Source organism: Malaclemys terrapin, chromosome 2, assembly GCF_027887155.1.
Source record: "Malaclemys terrapin pileata isolate rMalTer1 chromosome 2, rMalTer1.hap1, whole genome shotgun sequence".
Classification (NCBI taxonomy): Eukaryota; Metazoa; Chordata; order Testudines; family Emydidae; genus Malaclemys; species Malaclemys terrapin.
In genome coordinates this window covers 216,644,600-216,667,318 of record NC_071506.1, presented here as the reverse complement: position 1 = coordinate 216,667,318, position 22,719 = coordinate 216,644,600, and the positions used below count along the sequence as shown (strand labels likewise).

At 45.0% G+C, this 22,719-nt stretch overlaps 1 protein-coding gene across 2 annotated transcripts in view; it reads right to left on the bottom strand.

The window, feature by feature from the left end:
- Positions 1-11,267, bottom strand: part of TOP2B (DNA topoisomerase II beta) — a 115,602-nt gene extending 104,335 nt beyond the window's left edge. The window contains exon 1 of one of the 2 annotated variants that reach the window (XM_054019941.1): positions 10,942-11,267. In XM_054019941.1, the coding sequence (XP_053875916.1) occupies positions 10,942-10,992 (51 nt within the window). In that variant the 5' untranslated portion in view covers positions 10,993-11,267. The remainder of the gene's footprint in view (positions 1-10,941) is intronic. The other variant, XM_054019940.1, reaches the window with a different exon arrangement.
- Positions 11,268-22,719: the final 11,452 nt, after the last annotated feature.

The following is a 22,719-nucleotide window of genomic DNA, read 5'->3' as shown; positions in this document are numbered from 1 at the left end:
GTAAAAATTAAGAATCTCAATAAGTGTACGTTAAGCCATATAATTGCTTAAATATACAGACAGTGTATCCTCCTGGTTAGCAAAAAGTACAGAGTTTAGCATAAAGACTGTATTTAGTTGCCAGTCAACATGTTTTAATGGTTACCAACTAATGAAAGTCAAACTCTGTCTAGGCAAATAACTAAAAAATAAATGCAAAACAAGATTAAAATCAATTATTAAAATCAATCCATCATGGTACAAACAGAAAAGGGAACACAAGGAAACAATGAAATCATACTGGTCACCAGAAGAGCAGTGGTCACAGCACAACAGCCACTTAACCACTGTCTTTTTCTGTAGACACTGCAAAGAAGAATTTTAAGGAGGGGCTTGAAGGGGAACAAAGGGGCTTAGAACAAGAGTGTTCTGGGGTATGTGTACCCCTGGGGGTTCACCGAGATATTCCAAGGGGTACATCAACTCATCTGGATATTTGCCTAGTTTTACAACAGGCTACATAAAAAACACTAGCGAAGTCAGTACAAACAAAAATTTCATGCAGACAAAATGAGAAAGTAAGCAATTTTTCAGTAATAGTAGGCTGTGACATTTTTGTATTTTTATGTCTGATTTTATAAGCAAGTAGTTTTTAGGTGAGTTGAAACTTTGGGGTACACAGGACAAGTCAGACTCCTAACAGGGGTACAGTTGTCTGGAAAGGTTGAGAACCGCTGTTCTAGGCGTGGCCTCAGCTGGTCAAGAAGTAAGGTGAAAACAGGCCTAATGTAGATGGGGAGTGGAAGGAACATGAAGATGCTGATCTTCAGTCCCCATCCTCAAAGGCCCAAGATAGGAGGAATCTGGAGGATTCAGCAGGGGTCACCGTAGCTGCTCCTCCACTTGCTCTGCTGTTGAACACAAAAAGCGTTAGTGGAGGTCTGCCTACAAACCTGATAGTAAGAAAAGAAGCAACAGCATTACATAGGCCTGGTTCACATATTAAAGGGGTTTTTTTGTGTCATACGGGCTAAGCTTTTTAAAAAAGCATAACCTTAAATTATTCAGAAGTTAATGGTATTGGACATACATATTTAGAAAGTGTTCCTACTTGCTTTCAATAATCAGAATTTTGCCAACGTTGATTTAAAGGCTTCTTATCCATTGTATATATTACAGCAGCACCCAAAAGTCCCAATCAATCAGATCAGAACCCTCTTATTTCAGGCATTATACAAATGTGAAGGATGGTCCCTGCCCACTGAGTTTACAAAGCAAATAAACAAGGCCAATGCTAAATGAATAATTAAGGCAGGCAATGGGGTTTTTTACCCATGAAAGCTTATGCCCAAATAAATCTGTTAGTCTTTAAGGTGCCACCGGACTCCTCGTTGTTTTTGTGGATACAGACTAAAACAGCTACCCCTCTGATATAAGGCAGTCAAGTATCATGTACGTGCTACAATAAACCATATATAGGGCCCTACCAAATTCACGATCCATTTTGATCAATTTCACAGTCATAGGATTTTAAAATAATAAATTTCATGGTTTCAGCTATTTAAATCTAAAATTTCACGGTGTTGTAATTGTAGTGGTCCTGACCCAAAAAGGAATCGGGGAAGTGGGGGGGATTTGTGGTACTGCTATCCTTACTTCTGCACTGCTGCTTGCGCCGGCGCTGCCTTCAGAGCTGAGCCATTGGAGAGTGGCGGCTGTTGGCCTTCAGAGCTGAGCTCTGAAGGCAGAGCCACCACCCGCAGCAGCGCAGAAGTAAGGATGGCATAGTATAATATTCAGGTTTCAGAGTAGCAGCCGTGTTAGTCTGTATCCGCAAAAAGAAGAACAGGAGTACTTGTGGCACCTATTGCCACCCTTACTTTTGTGCTGCTGCCTGCAGACCTGGGACCTCAGTCAGCAACCGCCACTGTCTAACCACCCAGCTCTGAAGGCAGCAGCACAGAAGTAAGAGGGCATGGTATACTATTGCCACCCTTACTTCTTCACTGCTGGTGGTGGGGTGTTCCCTTCAGAGCTGGGTGTCCAGCCAACAGCCGCCGCTCTCCGGCTGCCCAGCTCTGAAGTCAGCACAGAAGTAAGAGTGGCAATACCATGACCCCCGACTAAAATAACCATGTGACCCCACTGCAACTCCCTTTTGGATCAGGACCCCCAATTTGAAAAACGCTGGTCTCCCCATGAAAATTGTATAGTATAGTGTAAAAGTACACAAAAGATCAGATTTCATGGTGGGAGACCAGATTTCACGGTCTGTGACGTGTTTTTCATGACCGTGAATTTGGTAGGGCCCTAGCTATATACAAAATGGAACAAAAAAGTCAAGACAGACCAGTTAATACAGATCTCTCAAAGCAAGTTTCAGTGAATTATGGAGGGGGTATCTGTGGAGATTACTGGACATTGTTTCAAAGTGCTACTTGTCTTTCTCCTGCTATAGCAGGACAGCAGACTTATTTAAACACTCAAAACTGAAAGTTATCCCTTCATTTTCAATGTAATCAAATGAAAAGGGTCTGATTCAGTCTGTTTATTCCATTTACTTTTAAATGGACTGATTAAATGAGAGGAAGACAAGCTCCCTCTAATGGAGATTGTCAAGTCTAACTAAAGACAGTTCGTGCTCTAATGTTTGATTCAAAAGAACTGATCCCCACTCATACACATGCTAACTTTCACACAAGAAATAAATCAACTTCAAGCCTGTCCTTTCAAACTGCTGAGAGAAACATATAGCTTAAAATTCAGTTTTATTAAAACAATATTTGCTATCTTTTCACCTAGCCACACACTGCTAATGCAACACACATTCGATTAGGCATGAACTATGCTATAATTTGTCATGCTCATCTCCCTATACTTCAAGAAATCCTCAGATATAGAGTCAGAACATTTTAGTATTCATTAATATGATTCACTTAACTAGAAACAGTGCTGATACTAGGCAAGTATTTCATTTTACACTAGCATTTCCCAAGATGTGGAACATGCCTCTTTTTGGGGGGGGGGGGGGGGGGGGGGGGAGAGAATGAGACGGAACGAGGGAGGTGGGAACAGACCTCAGTTATTTTCCGGAGTCTCAGCTTTAAGTAGTATAAGAAGCTATTATGGTTGTGAAGAAACACTCAGGTAATATTTTCAAGGTTAAATGATGCAGACAGCCTTTAACAACAGCTCCAACAGAAATGACCTGACCCATTTATTTTGATGGGTACTGTCAGAGAATAACAGAGTTCTCACTTTTTGTTTGGGTACAGCAAGTCAGATACTTTATTTTCTCTCTATACTAACGAGGAGCGAGAACTCAGATGCTATGTTACCTCAAATGTTACTTAACTATTTCACTGTCCTGAGGCATGTAAGAAAGGACCAGTAGAATTATGAACATCTATGCAATCTGACTGACATATCATTTTGGGTAGGCATAACACAAAGCAAGGTTGAAGGTGAACGTGACTGGTTTCTTTTTCCTGCAGAGAGAGGGTGGGCCTCAGATTTCAAAAACATGGGAAATTCTGCAATAATCCAGAAGTGACCATCCTTAGTTTTCGATTAGGTTTGATTTGGAAATCAGACACAGAATTAGCCACCAACGTTTTTTAAGAATGTAGAAGTCGAACAATACAACAGGAAATTCAGTGTTACACAAGTGACATGCTTCAGACTAATTTTATCCATAAGGACTCCTAATTGAAGTAATGCCAAGCAACAAGTAGAACAAAAACATTGTTTGATTTTTGAGGGAAGTTTCATGATTGCCACCCTCCTACTATTAGTTTGTAAATCATATAATCATCATCCCGGGTCATGAATCCCACCCTAAAAAAAAAGAAAGATTTGCTTGTTTCCCTGCCAGTTAATAAAAATGTATATTTATCAACTAATCCTGGTTATCAAACATATCGAAGTAAAGCCAAGAAATTTTCTTGGAAAATGTTAATATTGTCACAGCGCCAAAAAGGGTAGCTTAATACATGGGATGATCAGATTCTAGTCAAAACTGACAAGACTTATTACAGAACCATAGAAATGTAGCGCTGGAAGGGACCTCAAGATGTCATCAAGTCCACTGTCGCAGAACCAAGTAAACCTAGATCAGGGGTCGGCAACCTTTCAGAAGTGGTGTGCCGAGTCTTCATTTATTCACTCTAATTTAAGGTTTCGCGTTCCAGAAATACATTTTAATGTTTTTAGAAGATCTCTTTCTATAAGTCTATAATATATAACTAAACTATTGTTGTACGTAAATAAGGTTTTTAAAACATTTAAGAAGCTTCATTTAAAATTAAATTGAAATGCAGAGCCCACCCCGACAGGTGGCCAGGACCCGGGCAGTGTGAGTGCCACTGAAAATCAGCTCGCGTGCCACCTCTGGCACACGTGCCATAGGTTACCTAGACCATCTCTGATGGGTGTTTGTCCAACTCGTTTTTAGAAGCTTCCAATGATGGGCACTCCACGACCTCCCATGGAACTTAGGCATTTGTTTTACTAGATCTTAGATGTCCGAGGGGAAAAAGTACACTTTGGTATCCTGCTTTTGGCAGTGGCCATTACTACAGGTCTTATCACAGGATGTTCTTACACTCTGTGTGGAACGCACTTTCACAGACTCATGGACCTCCTGCTTTTCCGTTTGCAATTGTGGAGAACTCCTCCCCAATTCCATTCACTATCACAAAATATCTATGGCAACTACAGCTGTAGATTATCTAATACCCACTGCCAACGACAACAATCAAAAGCTCTCTTTTAATCCTGTTGTGTATTATTATATTTTGTAGCTTTAGTATGTCTGAAACATACTTGATTGACAAGGCCTATTTCTGCAGAGAACAAGTACAAGATACATTACCAGTTCCTTCACAATTAAATGCAAGAGGCCTCTCTAATTTCTAGGAGCGAGAAGGTTGTTCAGTATTCATTTTCTTTCAATCACTGGCTTTTTGGCTGGACATTACCAATAAGAGTGGAATGAATACCAGCTCTGGTGATGGCTTGATGTAGGCAGCTCTCCACTATAAACTTAGAGTGAAGACTTGTCTACATGCAAATCTAACTTAAGGTGTAAATTTAAGCAGATTTATTAAACTGGTGCTAAACTTGGGGACATACATTTTGGTTTAAACCAGGCTTATTCCTGTTTATGATAGATCAACTAGGACAACATTTAACTAAACAGAAAAAAGCCAAACTGAAATAAGTGTCAACAAAACAATTTAATCCAATGCAAGGCCTAAGACCAAACTAATTTCAAACTACCATATCACCATAAAATGATAACTCCTCAGGGCTGGTCTCCACTAGGGGGAGATCAATGTTACTGCAATTGATGTAGCAGGGATAGATTTAGAGGACCTAATGAAGACCTGCTACATTGATGGCAGAGCGCTCTCCAGTCAACCCCATTACTCCAGCTCTCCGAGAAGAGTAAGGGAAGTCGACCGAAGAGCGTCTCCTGTCAAGTCAGCACAATGAAGACACCGGGGTATGTCGACTCCAGCTACATTATTAAAGTAGCATATCTTAGGTCAACTAACCCCAGTAGTGAAGACAAGCCCTCAGTTACTACTGACATCAAATGGTACTTTCTCAGTTATTGGTTGAACCAGTGCCCTAAAGCTAAACAGTGGTATCTTGGTCCTGTAGGCCTGCAGAGCATTTTCAGGGTGATCTGAAGCACCTGACAACCGTAAAGCAGGATGTCATTTGTTACTGTTGCCTTGTAGTCTTTAGAGTTGAGTACTCAGGGTCTGTTTACACAACAAGAGCTATCTTTTGGATTACACGGTATCCAGAGTTTGTTTTGAGGATTTTTTTGGACCAACTAAACAAGTTACGCTGCACCCTGCTTTGCTTGGTCATATCTGCCATTTGTCTTAGTAACATCAGCTGACCAAATTTACAGAACCCACCCAAGTTGGAAGGGCAAACAAATAAGACCATAAGTTGTAGAGTGATCTGAAGAGGATAAAGCAGTGTGAGTTTCAAGTAGATAGGGAAGATTAGGTACTAAAATACAAACCCCTTTACTCAGAGAAAGACAACTACATAAATTGTGCGTGAGGAAACGGGGACGAGACTATACCTAACCTGCTGATTAAAATGAATTGTCTCCTTATATGCCTTTTTCAGGTACCTACTTGCTACAGTTGCCACTAGAAAGGTGTGGTTTTCAGAGATGAGCTCTCTATTTTCAATGTTTCAAAGCACAAAACCGGGAGGACTACAGCCCTAAAATGTTCACTGAACTCACTTAAAACTTCATAACTCTTATATCCCTATCCTGACATAACAAGAGGAACAAAGATTCATACATTTTTAAATGTAGTCTTTAAAACAGGAGAAAAAACAAAGGGTCCCAAAGGCAGTAGTGCCTTCTCCTCTTTAGATTTAAAAAGAAGTTGTTGTTGTTTTAAGTAAAAATTTAAAAAAGAAACTGTTCCATTGCAAAATTAATTGTAAAGTTCAACGTCTACATGAGCTATATGATTGTTTCTTGGACTCACATCCCCACACAGTGTATCACCACCTACGCCAGTCTCCAGGTCTCTCTCTACACTACTAAAAACTTGATATTTAAGAACTAGATTGGACAAAGTACTAGACAAAGTAATGATCTAATAAGCGTCTCCCATACCTAAGACATGATTTTGTATTTTTTTTTTAAACTGGCATAGCAAGAAACTTCTGCTACACTAGTTTTCAATATAAAAAATGTAACCTAGTACAGTAACTCCTCATTTAACGTTGTAGTTATGTTCCTGAAAAATGTGACTAAGTGAAACCATGTTAAACGAATCCAATTTCCCCATAAGAATTAATGTAAATGGGGGAGGAGGCGTTAGGTTCCAGGGAATTTTTTTTTTTTTTTGCCAGACAAAAGGCATTATATACATTTTAAACAATTTTAAACAAGCAATTTAATTCAGGTATAAGTTTTTTAAACAATTTTAAAGAAACAATTTAAAACTACAATCATCACTGCTGAGTATGAAGCTTGTTTGAGGTGGTGGAGTTAGAGAGTGGAAGAGGATGGATTGTCCGGCTGCTCCTCTTGCAAGCACAGGCACTGACTTTGCCGGGGGCAGGGGGCTCAACTCTCGGCCCATCCACTCCACCCCTTACCCCAAGCTCCCACCCTTGACCCACCTCTCTCCCCTCTCCCCCCCCCCCATCTCCTCCTCCTTTACTTCGCACACTGCGTCCTCACTCCTCCCCACTCCCTTCTGAATGCTGTAAGCCATCTGATTGTCGCAGGCAGGAGGCAGGGGAAGGGGGGGGAGACATGCTAAGTCCTCGCTCCTCCCCCCTCCCCGAGGCAATCAGCTGGCTTGCGGTGTTTAGGAGGCAGGGGGGAGGACTTGGCACGCAGACTCCCCTTCCCACCCCCGACCCCCCACTTCCTGCCCTGGGCAATCATCTGGGTTTGCGGTGTTCAGGAGGCAGGGGAAGCCTGCGTGCCGAGTCCTCGCTCCTCCCCCACCCCCCGTACCTCCTAAATGCCACAAGCCAGCTGACTGCCGCGGGCAGGAGATGGGGGAAGGAGCGGGAGGTGCTGATCCGCGGGGTCTGCTGGAGGGCGGGAGGCACTGTGGGGAGGGGGATGGCATAGGGAGGCTGCCAGCTGTTGAGAAAGCAGGCAGCCAAACATAATAGTGGAGCATTGCACAACTTTAAACGAGCATGTTCCCTAATATCAGCAACGTAACAACAAAATGACGTTAACCGGGATGACTTTAAGTGAGGAGTTACTGTAATTGCCTTCTCACATAAATTATTTCTCTAACATAAAATGGAGAGAAAAAATAAGCTTTGTTAGATATATTCAACCACCAGAACATGCAAGCAAGATCTATTCACCTCCATACCACAACTATTTTTCTCCTCTTATGAAAACTGGAAGGTGGGAAATGGGATACCCAACTGTGGCAGAAGGTGAGAGGGGAGGAGCATTGTAACAAGAGTCTCATAGACTGTAAGGTCAGAAGGGACCATCAAGATTATCTAGTCTGTTCTCCTGCACATCACAGGACACAGAACCCCACAAACTCATTCCTGCAATAGGCCCATAATCTCTGGCTCAGCTACTGAAGTCCTCAAATCTTGATTTAAAGACTTCAAGAATTACTCTAGTTAAAAATCATCAAGTGACCTGTGCCCCACACTGCAGAGGAAGGTGAAAAACCCTCAGGGTCTCTGCCAATCTGACCTGGGGGAAAATTCCCACCAACCCCAAATCTGACTACCAGTTAGACCCTGACATGTGGGCAGGACTCACCAACCAGACATCTCAAACAATTCTCTGTAGTAACTCAGAACACTCCCTAGTTCTAGTGTCCCACCACCAGCCATTGGAGAAATTTGGTAAATGCACACGTGGATGGACCATATACCATTGTAGGCAACCTCATTACATCTCCTCCTCCATCAATTTGTCCAGCTCAGTCTTGAAATAAGTTAAGTGTTTTGCCCTCACTGTTTCCCTAGGAAGGCTGTTGAAGAACTTCACTCTGATGGTTAGAAACCTTTGTCTAATTTCAAGTCTAAACTTGTTGATAACCAGTTTATATCCATTTGTTCTTGTGCCAACTCCTCTCCTTCCCTGGTATTTATCCCTTTGATAAATTTATAGCGAGTAATATCTCCCCTCAACCTTCGTTTTGTTCAGCTGAACAAGCCAAGCTGCTTAAGTCTTCTCTCATAAGGAAGGTTCTTCAGTCCTCTGATCATCCTAGTAGCCCTTCTCTGCTATTCAAAATTCCAGTTTGAAATAATCTCTCTTAAACATGTGAAATCAGAACTGCACACAGTATTCCAGATGCGGTCTCATCAATGCCTTGTACCACGGTAGTAACACTTCCCTCTCTCACCTAACGTATCTTAAGATTGAATTAGCCTTTTTCATTGCCACATCATACTGGCAGCTCATAGTCATCTTGTGACTGACCAATACACCCAGGTCCTCCTCCTCTGTCATTTCCAACTGGTAAATGCCCAGTTTATAGCAAAAACTCTTGTTGTTAGTCCATAAGAGCATGAACTCGCACTTTGCAATATTAAATTTCATCCCATTTCCATTACTCCAGCCTTCATGAACATCCACATCTTCATGTACGATATTCCAATCCTCCTCCGTAGCGACAATACCTCCCAATTTTATGTCATTCATGAATTTTATTAGCACATTCCCACTTTTTGTGCCAAGGTCATTAATGAAAATGCTAAGTAACATTGGTCCAAAGACGGATCCCTGAGAAACTCCACTAGTAACCTACCTCCAGCCTGACAGTTCACCTTTCAGTATAACCCCTGTAGCGTCTCCTTTAACCAGTTCCTTACCCACCTTTCAATTCTTGTATTAATCCCCATCTTCTCCAATTTAACTAATAATCTCCCAGGTAGAACTGTATCAAATGCTTTACTGAAATCCAGATAGGCTAGATCTATTACATTTCCGGTGTCTAGAAAATTGGTTATTCTCTCAAAGAAAGAAAGTAGGTTGGTGTGGCATAATTTATCTTTTGTAAAACCATGTTGTATTTTATCTGAATTACCATTTACCTGTCTTCAATTACTCTCTTCCAAGATTTGTTCTAAGGCCTTGCAAACAACCAAGGACAAACTAACAGGTCTACAGCTTTGCAGATCACTTCCCTTCCCTCCCCCGTTTCTTAAATATAGGCACTATATTTACAATTGTCTAGTCATAGGGTACGACCTCCAAGTTTATGAACTCATTAAAAATCCTTGCTATTAGGCTTGCAATGTCATGTGCCAGTTCCTTTAATATTTTTGGATGGAGGTTATCCAAACTCCCTATTGAAGGGGAATAATACAGACAATCCCTAGAGAACACAGAGTGCCTGTTCAATGAAGATGCTGCTACTCTACTACCCATTCAGCTATGTTGCCTTTTCTTGTTAGCTATATTAAGGAAGTGACCCTACTGTGAACTCTATGCTGAGAAAGACAAATGCAAGTGAATTATTGATCATCTGTGGGAACTGGGTCCCTTCAGATCTTCACGCCTCTGTCCTGGGGTCTTTCCAGAACCAGAGACACCTACTGTTAACAGGCCAGGATGGCATTTCTCTCCACCCTCCCTATTCCTCACACTGCCAAAAGCTTTTAAAAACTTCTCAAAAGCATTCAACAGTTCCAGAGTCACTTAATATCACCACAATCCCAAATTTAGTTCTGTTTGATCATCTTAAAAGAGAGGCCAAGAACTGGAAGGAAAACTTTCAGAAGGTTGTAAAGCTTAATTCCTGGGTACATTGTGAAGCATGCAACATCCCAGCTGAACAGTCTCCTCTCCCCATACTCCTAGGTTATGAGATGAATACCCCTAAGACTATAGCTAAACTGATTAAAATGAATCTGTCATGAAGCTTAACTTAAAACATTTTAGACAGTTGGGAATGGAGAATATCAGTTTGGGACTGAAGTTCACCTGCATAACCCTTTTGTAGCCCCAAAAACATTTCATTCTAACTGAAATCTAGCAGCACAAAACTCTAAGGACCATAAAGAGAGTGGTGGATGCCCCCTCACTCTGGAGAAAGGTATCTGTAGAACATACTCTATCCCTGGCCCCCCAACACCCTCCAGGGCACCAATTTACTATTCAAACAACCCGCCCTCAATTCCAGATGAAACACACCAGCTTCCCTCCCACAAAGTCCCCCCATAAACACCCCAAAACCACCCGCTACCTACAGTCCAAAACTCAGTACCGAGCCCTCTATCGCTGTAACCTTTCCCCTACATTCCCAGCTTCCACTGGAGCACCATCTGCACTGCTTGGGCTTGTCCACACAGGGAAACATTAAGGAACAGCCACATACTTAATTCAATGTGCAGACAAGACCTTCATACCTAAATTTGCAATCTCCTCTCTGGGCCAAGCCTCATAAGGGAACAGTGGGGAAAATAACTTACCACCCAGGTCAGTCCCCCGCTGCCACCGCCACCTCCTCCGGATTTAGCCATTTTCTCCCCGTTGCCTCAATATAAATAAGGAAAGGCTAAAAGGACCGGGGCCGAGACTGGGCTTCACCCCTGACCTCAAACAATACACACACACACACACACACAGAGAGAGAGAACTGGCTCGGGCTCTTCCACACAGAGCTAGCTCGGGCTCTTCCGCCCCCTCCCCCCAGACACACACACACACAGACACACACACACACACAGAGCTGGCTCGGGTCCCCCCCCTCTTGCGCGCACACACACACACACACACAGCTGGCTCGGGCTCTTCCGCCCCCTCCCCCCAGACACACACACACACACACACACACACACACAGAGCTAGCTCGGGTTCCCCCCCCTTGCGCGCGCGCGCACACACAGCTGGCTCAAGCTCCCCCTTGCACGCACACCCACCGCCTTAGCACCGGGCTCCCCCACACACACCCACACCGGGCTCCCACTCCCTCGGTCCCGGCCCGGCGTCTATGTCATGCTGAGGAGCGCAGCCGAGTATTACAAAGTCGCGAATCACCGCCCGCTCCGCGAGCGCGGGGCCGGGCCGCCCCGGCGCGCCGAGCCCGCACAAGGCGCTCGTCCGCCGGCCGCTCTCAAACTCGAGGCTGGGCGGCGACGCAGGCAGGCCCGGCCTGCGGGTCTCGCTCACACCGAGGCGGCGGGCGGGGGCGGTTGGTCCCTCGGCGGTGCCGTGGCGGCTCCCGTGCCCGCGGCGGCCCCGAGGAACACGGTAAAAACGGGATTAAAGGTCCGGCTCCAGCCCAACCCCCGCGCCGAGCCGTCGCTTCCCCGCCCCCCGCACCACAGCCGCGCCGAGGCCCAGCTCTCAGACAATAACTGCGCTGCCCCCGTCCGGCATAACCGCCGCCGAACACCGCCGGCCCGGCCCCCAACCAGCCCGCCAATCACAGGCCGGGGGCGGGCACGCCGCGCCCACAGCTAGCCAATCAGAAAAAAGAACAACGCGCCAAGGTAGGCCTAGCATACGTCACTGCGGGTGGCAACAAGGAAGAAGAATCCCTCCAAGCGGGGGCGCTCCAACGCGGTGCGGAAGCCGCCGTCGTGGGGCCGGTCCGTGGTGCTGATGCAAGGATGATGCGGGGGTTGTTGGCCGGTTGGGGTTCAGAACAGGGACCAGGGCGGGCGGAAAGATTTGGTCCGGTATAAAAGAGTAACCTGCGCTCAGGCCCCGGGGGTAGGCACTTCATATGTTCAGCACTGAGCTCACTGAAAGCGCCCCCTCCAACACGGGAAGAGTTTTCCTGAGTCCTCTGAGAGCAGGAGGCCCTGATTGTAACTGGGGAGTGGGGCTAGGGCTACCACAAATGGAAGCCATTTCAGGGTGATTCGTAGGGTGGGAAGCAATGTGGCGGCGTGGTCTGTGCTGGAACAAGAACTGAGTTCCAGTCCTCCTGCTGATGCTGTCAGAGCCCAGGGCTTCAGTTTCCTAGTCTTTAAAATTGGGGTAATAGGCATCCCCAAGAGGTCTAGTTTTATAAACCACATTAGATTAATGAATACATATTACTTAACAAGCAACAGAGGGTCCTGTGGCACCTTTAAGACTAACAGAAGTATTGGGAGCATAAGCTTTCGTGGGTAAGAACCTCACTTCTTCAGATCTGAAGAAGTGAGGTTCTTACCCACGAAAGCTTATGCTCCCAATACTTCTGTTAGTCTTAAAGGTGCCACAGGATCCCCTGTTGCTTTTTACAGATTCAGACTAACACGGCTACCCCTCTGATATATTACTTAACGTGTCTTAAATCAGAGCAAAAATGGCAGTTAACGTGTACGTATGCCACTGCCCTCTACTGGCAGTCTCATGTGTGCTGATAGGAGGATAGAGCAGGGGTGGCCAAATTTACTGACCCTCTGCAGGGCCGGATTAACCTTTTGTGGGCTCAGTGCCAAACATATTTGTGGGCCCCTATGGGAGCAATGGAGCATGGTGTGGGGAGGTGGTTGGTCCCTGGAGCGACGGCACTGTTTACAAACTGTCAGATGCTGTCCTGCCCAGCCCTGTGCTGCCAGTGTGCCTCTTTCCCTCAGGAGTGGGCCCATGCTATGCCACAGAGCCCCCCTGCCCAACACCCCCCGACTCCCTATGCCCAACACCCCCAGACTCACTATGCCCAGTGCCACCCCCCACAGATCCCCCACCACAAATGCACAGTGCCCTGCACATCACCACCCCTGCCCAGTACCCACCTGCCCTCAACCCCACCACAACTGCCCATCACCCCACACAGTACCCCCACTCTCTAGCACCCCAACACACACAGATCTCCCCCACCTGCCACTGCCCAGTGTCCTTCCCCACGGCCCCACCACCACAACTACACTGTGCCCCGCACAGACCTCCCCACTGCCTAACACCCCAAAACACACAAACCTCCTACACTGCCCAGTGCCCCCACCCCTCACCCCCCCAGACCCACTCCCCCATGCCCTGCCCCCCGGGAACACTCACTGGCCCTGCTGAGCCAGCACAAAGCAGGGATCCCCCCTCTCAGCACAGTCCTAGGGAGCAGGACAGCTAAAGCTCGGGAGCACAGAGCGGCTCCGTCCTCCAGGGCTCCACCCAGCCCTGCCTGCCTGGTGCTGGTGCCCCTGGTGGAGGGGGCGACTTCCCCAGCTTGCTGCTTCTGCAGAGTGGCAGGGAGAGGCAGGCCCCACCCCCGGGGAGCCCAAAGCGGATAGTCACCAGCCCAGAGCGGCAGCGCTTGAGGGCTTCTCTCTGCCAGTGATGGAGCAGAGAGGAGCACTCAGCCAGGAGTGAGCAGTAGGTGGGGGGGAGGTGGCAGAGGGTGTGGTGGAGGAGCTGGCAGGCGGGGACAGGGGGTGGAGAAAAGCCCTTGGCCAGCTGGCTGGCCAAGAGGAGCAAACAGTTGGGGGGATGGAGGAGAGGTGCCAGCAGCTCGAGGCACAGCGCAAATGGAGTGGGCCGGGCCGGGGCCCCTTTTGAGCATAGGTCTGGCACCATTGTAAACCTGGTATGGACCCTCTGAGCTGCATATGATAATCTTCAGAAGTTTGAGACTCGAGGCGCGCCTGCCCAGTCTTGGGGCTTCTGTCCCATGGGAGGCACCTGCCAGGGCTCAGGGCTTCAGCCCCGAACCCCAGCAGGCACACAAGCCACAGTTTGACTACCCCTGGGTTAGAGAGACAAGGTGGGTGAGGTAATATCTTTTATTGGACCAACTTCTGTTGGTGAGAGACAAGCTTTTGAGCCACACAGAGCTCTTCTTCAGGTCTGGGAAAGTTACTGAGCATCACAGTTAAACGCAAAATGGAACAGATTGTTTAGTATAAGTTGTTCGCACATATTTTAAAGGGACCACTCAAGGTAGAGAGGCCTGTTAACACCTCTGCAGTCATAGGACAATAAGAGGGGGTTAATGGGTTACAAATTGTTATAATAAACCATAAATCCAGTGTCTCTATTCAGTCCACAATTTTTAATATTAGCAGAGTTATGAATTTAAGCACCAGGCTAGTCTTTGAAAGGGTTGTGCAGGTTTCCTTTGAGGATGAGGACTGATAGGTCAGACTGGGTGAACACTTTTCACAACGCAATCACTCTCACTGTTTTTATCTTTTATCATTTTTCTGTATGGGCTCATTCAAGAGCATCGTGATTGTCTGGCTTCCCCCACATAGTAGTTATTGGAGCATTAAGTGCACTAGATGAAGTATACCATGCCAGAACAACAGATGCAAAACCCGCAGATGTTTCTCCACTGCTACAATGATCAGCACCCTCCACAACACATCATTCACAATCCATGGATCGTACACTTGCCTATCAAAACATGTGGTATACTTGATAAATATTTTTAGCCAGAGATTTGTTGCTATGTTAAAGGATGACGTAATAAGACACCTTTTTACAGTGTCTTATTTTCAGGTATTTGTCACATTTGAAAAATTGATTTATGATGTAACAGACCAACCTTTTTCTAAGCCCACATAGTGTGTGTATAACGTTTAAAACGCAGTTATTTTAGATATGAGTATGAAAATGTACAATAAGATATTTTCTCATTGTGCCAAGCAAACTTGGAGGTTTAAACTTAAATATTATGGTCACAGGCCTTAGACAAACTTGAAGAAATAAGGCCAGCTCTACAGAAACTACATCAGTATAACTACATCATCGAGGGGTGTGAAAAATCCACACCCCTGAGCAGCGCAGTTATACCAACCTAACCCCCAGTCTAGATAGCACTATGTCAATAGGAGGGCTTCTTCTGTTGACATAGCTACTGGCTCCCGCAGGAGTAGATTAACTACGGTAATGGGAGAAGCAATCCTGTCGGCGTTGCATCTTCACTGAAGTGCTACAGTGGCACTGCTGCAGCTTTTAAAGTGTAAATCTGCCCTAATTGTTTGCATAGCATACTCAATTAATAACTTCTCAATTCGTAACAATTACTTTTAGCTTTTTTAAGAGAAGCAGAGATCTGACTACAACTGTATCCAGCCCTTTCCCCTTGAGTTAACACAAAAGGTGGGACTGATAGCAGAACGGCATCAGAGTTAGTAGACAAATTAGTATGTAAAGAGAATACCGGAAAGTAGTTTAAACTGAATAGTAGTAACCTTTTCCTTAATTCTTTTCCTAGTAAGTAACGGAATTAAAAATTGAGCAGCTGCTTGTGAAAAATCAATAGTAATCTTCAATTATCCCTCAGGGAAGCATCAGAAGAATTTCTATTAAATTTTGCTAAATAAGCAGTGTTTACATCTGCCAATTTCTGAAGAGCCTATGAGCATAATATCTAAAAGTGCTACTGCAGGATTATATGAAATAGTGGGTCTGTCCAATGGGGACAGTAAATTAGGTCTGGTCTATACCTAAAAATTAGATCCACCTGCCTACATGGTGCAGGGCTGTGAAAAAATTTGTCCCTGTACAATGTAATTAGGTCAATATAAACTCCACTGTAGATGCAGCTAGGTTTACAGACAAATTCTTCCATTAGCCTAGCTACCACCTCTCCAAGAGGTGGACTACTTACATTGAAGAAAAATAACTTTCCATTGTTGTAGGAAGTGGCCACAGTACAGCAGCCCAGCTACAGCGCCATAGCTATGCTGCTATAGTTGCTGTAGTGTAGACATACCCTTATTTCTTATTATTTTTATCTGCAGCCTTATACATCTGAGTATGCTGCTGGAGTTTCTTCTGCTGTTGCTTTGGGCAATGCTCTTGAGAAGCGTATCTTGCGGAGCAACCTAAAGATGACAATGGTAGGACTTTTCCTGATCTCCTTCTGGATGGGGTTCCAGAATCTTGGACCTGCTGTTAAGACTCTTTCCAGCCAGGGCCGGCTCCAGGCACCAGCTGAGCAAGCTGGTGCTTGGGGCAGCAAATTGTTCGAGGCGGCATTCTGCCCAATCCTAGGGCGGCACGGCCGCTTTTTTGTTTGTTTGTTTGTTTGTTCCACTCTGGCTGCCCTGTAGGGGGAGGCGGCGTGGAGAACCAGAGCGCCCTGCAGGGCAGTCCTCTTCCTTCCCTCCCCGCTGACCGGAGCGGAGCCCTCGCGGCAGGCGGCAGCGCAGCGGAAGGGGCCGCGTGGCAGCGCCCCTGCTGTAGCCCTGGCAGCCCCCTTCTCTCTCTCTCCCGCCCGCTCCCCCCCGCAGCCGGTCCCCCTGCACCCGCGCTCCGGCCGCGCCACAGGTTTTTTTTTTGCTTTGCCATTCTGGCCGCCCCGTTTTCTTTTTGTTTGTTTGTTTTGCTTGGGGCGGCCAAAGAGCCGGAGCCGGCCCTGTTTCCAGCTCTTTACATTGTATACCTCAACTCTGTTAGTTGTAGAAAACCATACACAGTGGGTCTTGGGAGGTCCAGAGATGGTCACTGAAGTAGCATGGCCCTATTTATTAAGGCTTTTGTAGATCAGTAGAGAACCTTGAAGTAGGTCCAATGAACGAGAGGAATGAGTGCAGGTTGCAGAGCACTAGTGTACTATGTTCCCATCACCTCATCCTGATTAGGAGATGGGCTGTGCTGTGTGTAACAAATGTATCTTCATTAACTTATCTAGACTTGGGTATTAAGTTATAGTAATCCAGGCTGAGGTGGCAAACATCTGAACTACTACAGGCAGATCATTCTCCACATATAATAGAATCTTCTTGATAGCCAGAAATAGAAGGTGATCTTGGCAACTGCTGTTTGAGTGAGCAGAGTCACAAGTGAGTGCACAGCCTCTGGGCCATTCAGAACTATCTTAACTACTGGAGGGGAGATGTCTCCAACTGAGGGGAGATGTTGGTTCCTCAGAGCATTTCTCTCTTCCTGTTAGCACTAGCTTTAGTCTTTCCTGGGGTAATCTTGTTCAAGTTGTTCTTCATCTGGGCTTCAGTTCCCTTCATGCACTGAGATAGCTGGGAGACGATGCTGTCTGTGTTTGATGAAAGAGATACGTAGAGCTGCATGTCACTGGCATCACAGCTGGTTTGGCTCAGGATATCCCCCTTGGTTATATATATATATATATATGTTGAGTGGTAGCATTACTGACTGCCCTGTGAGACTGACAGTGCTCTTGGGAAGAAGAAACAGCTGCCTATCATGACTTTTTGGGATTTGTTATAAAGAAGTCATCCTAAATAAGTTTATGATTCAGTTGGCTCCTGCCAGAAAGAAATAGGTATAGTTAAATATTACATTTAAAGCATGAGGTAAAATTTTCAGGGGAGTGGAATCTCTCTTAGGAGAGCCCCAATCCCCATAGACAAAATGGGTAAATCCACCAGCTTCTATTTTGTGGGGAAAACTTGACACTTATGTGTGAAATGTTTTTGTCCTTAAAATAATCCTCTGAGGTGACAAGCACGCCAAGTCCCACTCAAATCAATGAGACTTATGGTGCTCAGCACCTCTGAGGGTCAGGTCCTAAATGTGACCTTAATACAAACACATGGTCCCTATTGATTTCAATGACGATTGTGTGTTCATAACTGATGATGGAATTTTGATGTTTTTAGGCACTAAATTAAGCACTTAGCATAGTACTATTTTATATAGTAAGTTTAGCAATAGCTTTCATATTATAGACCAGTAAGATATTTTGTTAGTAACCATTAAGATCATGTGTTTATGGTATTTAAAAGTTTCAGTATATTTTGTTATATAGAGACTTACTATCTTTTGTAAACCATTTGAGTCTAACTGCTTTAGTTGCTTGCTATTTAATAAAACTGCTGTTTTTTCTGTTGTTTTCTTGGCACCAGATTGAAGGGCAGGAAAACTAGTTTGATGTGTGCTGAGTTTGCCTATATCTAGAGCTATGTACATTCAACTATTCTGAAAACACACATTCAAATACTGGCATTTATCTGAATGTGTAATCCTAGTTCTTGCTTTCTGAAGGCTACATGGCTAAAAGTTACATGGCTAAAAACTATATAAATACAATGTTGTTTGAAATTTTAATCCAGAAAGATCATGATGTTAAGTTATAACATTGTGACAACTGTAAATCTACCATATTGCAATTTATGAGTTTACTCTGCATAAGCTTTATACAGGGTAAAACGGATTTATTTGGGTTTAGACCCCATTGGGAGTTGAGCATATGAGTGCTAGAGACAAGCACACTTCTGTGAGCTGTTTTCAGGTAAACTTGCAGCTTTGGGGCAAGTGATTCAGACCCTGGGTCTGTGTTGGAGCAGACAGGAGTGTCTGGTTCAGCAAGACAGGGTGCTGGAGTCCTGAGCTGGCAGGGAAAACAGAAGCAAGGGTAATCTTTGCACATCAGGTGGCAGCTCCCAACGGGGTTTCTGTGATCCAACCCGTCACAATCTACCTTGGATGAAAGATGACTTCCAAGGTAGAGGAAATGATCGACATTCTCCAGTGCCACTCCATTGAGTCAGTCAGAATATATTCACATAATTGGTAAATAACAGGTCTAATTTTATTTGATGAATGACAATACTGTGAAATGATGGTTGCTTATTGTATCTTTATTGTCTTAACTCTGAATGGAATTTAGAGAACACACCCGTTATGTGCTTCAGACAAACTAGAAAGTTTATTTATAAGAGGAAGTTTCAGGAAAGAATATCATATTTGTGAGCATTGTTTTCTAGATGACTGCAGTTGTTTAACTCTTCACTGAATAATAATTTATATTAAGCAAACAAGATCTGGAAATGGCTGAATGTTAAACAGTTAAGAACACGCTGCCATTAATCACTTTTTATACCATTAAACATTCCTAGCCCTCCTGAGTTTTGATACTGTGTCAGTCCTAGTTACCGTACCACTCTCCTGACAGTTATATGTCAACTCAGATGACTGTCATATGCTGTTCTTGGGATGTTTCTTCTTTGTACTAATTCCTACCATAATTACTGGGTGGAAAAGATTAAGTGTCTAAGCCAAGGGTTTTGTTTTAGGTTTTGTTCAGTTTTAGTCTGAATACTAGATCACCCTCAGTCCAGATTGACTGCCAGAAGCATCCCTCCCTCTGCCACTCACAAAGAATGTTGACTCCTCAACAGTCACCTATTGTTTTGGGAATGTTACCTATAGCTTCTCTTCTTATCTATAAAAGGCAGATAAACTACTCCTTTAATCCTTAAAGTTAAGTATATGCTTCAGTGCTTTGTTGAATTTGGGCCTATGTCACTTTGCACTACCAGCAATTACCATTATACTTAGTGGATTTACTTCAAGTTATGTTATTATAAAAGATGCATAGCTATTTTCTTCAAAATAGATTGCCAAATGTACCACCTCTGCAGGATAGTCCCAGAATGTTTCACTCCATTCAGAAGTCCTGGTTTGGTAAGAACTCATGGAATTGAGTTATTCTAAATATAATGTCCAGTGAGAAATGAGAGAGGCTTCTCTGAGCTGCCAGTCTTCCACCAGGATCTCCTCCAGACCTGGAGCTGGTCTCAGCGACCAGGTCCATGGCGGCCGCCAGGGAGGGACGGGGAAAAGATCTCACGGAGCCCACAATCCCCAGCTCGGTGTTCAGGCGGAGTCCCTATAGGTGTGCCAGAGGTTGGTCTTGACAGGTACCACCAGCTTCGGAGATCTCCTGGACTATGACCGGAGGGACTGTACGGACTCCTAGCTACTCGGACAGAGCATGGGGCTCTCCATCCTTCTTGTCCCCTGGCGCATACTCCAGGAGGTGAGGGCAGCCTTGCTGACTGCTTCTTGGGCCTTCCTCAAGGGGGTCCTGCAAGAGGGTACTTCCTGTCCACCCCTTACCCCTGGCTCTCTGAACCTTGCCATTGGTCCCCTGCCCTGTGAATTCCCCCCCCCCGGCCATCCCTCTGCATCACCCTAGCCTGCTGTGTGACTTCCTCCTATTGGGGGAGGGGGTGATTTTCATGAGCTTATGCTGTACAGTTCTCTGTGCAGTGCAAGACAATACAATGTTGGGTTTACACTCCAGAGGGGATGTGCACTTGAGTGCTGAGAAATTCCCGATCTCAGTCTTCCCACACAGAGCTGATCTCAGTGTCTGTGTCTTTCTGCAACTGGGTGTGGCCCTAACCTGGGTGTGTGTTGAAGGAAGCTTGAGGGCCTGGCTTAGCAGGACAGTGTAAGGGAGCCCAGGCTGATGGAACAGGCGGGCTCAGTGGTACCCCAGTACATCAGGTGCATCCTGGAGTGGGGGGTAACCAGTCACAGGCATAACAAAAACATGGATGTTTTCATCACTTCCCATGTAAACTTTTTAGAATAGTTGAAGTTAACTACTATATTTTTAAAGCACAGATTAAGATTTAACTCTTTAAGGCTTTTAAAACTGGCAACATTGCATGGAACTAACATACAGCACAATACCCACATATAAATGCACCAGTCCATCCACACTAAATGCAAGAGGTAGTCTCAGTATCTCTTTAAAGGCCTCTAGAAACTGACTAAGCTATCCTCATGGTATTATCTGGAATGCTTACAGAACCTGTTGAACAACCCCATCTCTCTGGCACAGTTACATCCCTGGAGGCAACATCACACTTCTCATCAATCATGTGAGATCCCTATATGAACAACATGAAAAATAACTATGTTTACTAGGAGTAGCACAGACTAAGGGCAGCTTGCCAGACTATCCAGACCTTTTTACTGATCATGGAGTGCACTAATGCCTAACTGATAGCTAGCTATCAGCTATGATCCAAGAACCACTCAATGCCAGCTGGCCAGGGGGTTACAAAAATATCCTGATTCCAGTATGCACATTCTGGTTCACCAAAGAATGTCATGTGATGGGGTGCTGCCTCCTACCAGTTCTGGGGATTAGCTCTGCCAGGCCAATACCCCTTCCTGCAGTTGCTCTCTGTCCCTCCCTTTGTCGCTCTCAGTCCACAGTCCCTCTCTTGCTCCAGGTTCCTCTTTGTGACTCAGCCCTCTGGGGTACCAAAGTCTTCCAGCACAAATTGTCCTAGGCAGTCCTCTCTCCACTGCGTGGTCTGTGCCACGTCCCCAGTGTCTGGTAGGGGAACTCAGTCTCATCCTGTACTCTAGGTTCCAGCTCAGGGGCCCACCCATCAGCAGCTAAGGTCTGCCCTATCCCATACTTCACTGCTTTTTCCCCTGAGCCTTTCCTGGCTCTCCCTGCTCTCTGGATTTGCCAGCCCAAATTCCCTCTTCCCAGGGAGTAATGGTAGACCACTTGCCTCCAAACACACCTCTCTTCTACCAAGAGCAACTGCAGTATACTTCCCTACAGTCTCTCTCAGCTCCTGGACTTTACACAAGTCCCTCCTGTTCCTGTCTAGCTGAGCCTCTCTAATTAATCCCTGCTCCCTGGCTCCTCCTCCAAGTGCAGCCCAGGAAGTTAATTAGCCCACCTCACCACTTTAACCCCATCACAGATGTCTTAAATGAAAACCAAGGGCATACTGATCATTACTATCATTGTGAAATACATGTACAGATGCTACGTAAGGAGTTTATATATAAATAAAATATACAAACACACATATATGTTATCAAGGCAGACTTGACAAACAGGTTTTCTGTCAGAGATGGATGTTTATTCACCAGTCTCTCTGCTTAAATGTAAATTAAGTATTGTCCCATACACAGTGGGTCTCCCATTAACATCTAAACTGAATGCAGATGAAGGATTATAAGAATCTTAGATAGAAATAGGTAGAGAAACACAGTATGGGAAAAGAACCTTACCTTGAGATACACATCAAAAATTTGCTGGAGTATATTTGGGGAACAAAGAAGACATCTTGGAAGTAAACAGGCAGTGCATTTATGTTCATGAAAATAGGACCACAACCAGCTTTGGTTGAAGACACTGTTAAAGGTTTTGGGTGAGATAAACTTTATTAGACAGGAGGTAAGTCTAAAGAATAAAGGAAGAGAGGAGCCATCATGAAGAATCCCCTAGCTATTAGTCTCTAGAAAGCATGCTATGATTTTGTTTTATATGTGATCTTTTGTTTCCATTACCCTTACTCACTATCTCTTGAATCTTTGATAATAAACATTGTTTTTTCACTATAAATATATCTCAGTGCTGTGATATTAAGCTAGGTGCTCATCCTAAATTGAATCATACAAGCTGGTGTGTTCTCTATTCCCTTGGGGACAGCAGACCTGGTATTTTTGTGATGGTTCAGTGGATAAGTGGCTGGACACTACAGGGGAATGCTTCAAAGGGGTTCACGGACTCAGCTGCACCTACTGTTAACCTGCAAGACACAATAAGGGCTAACATAGCCCAGAGG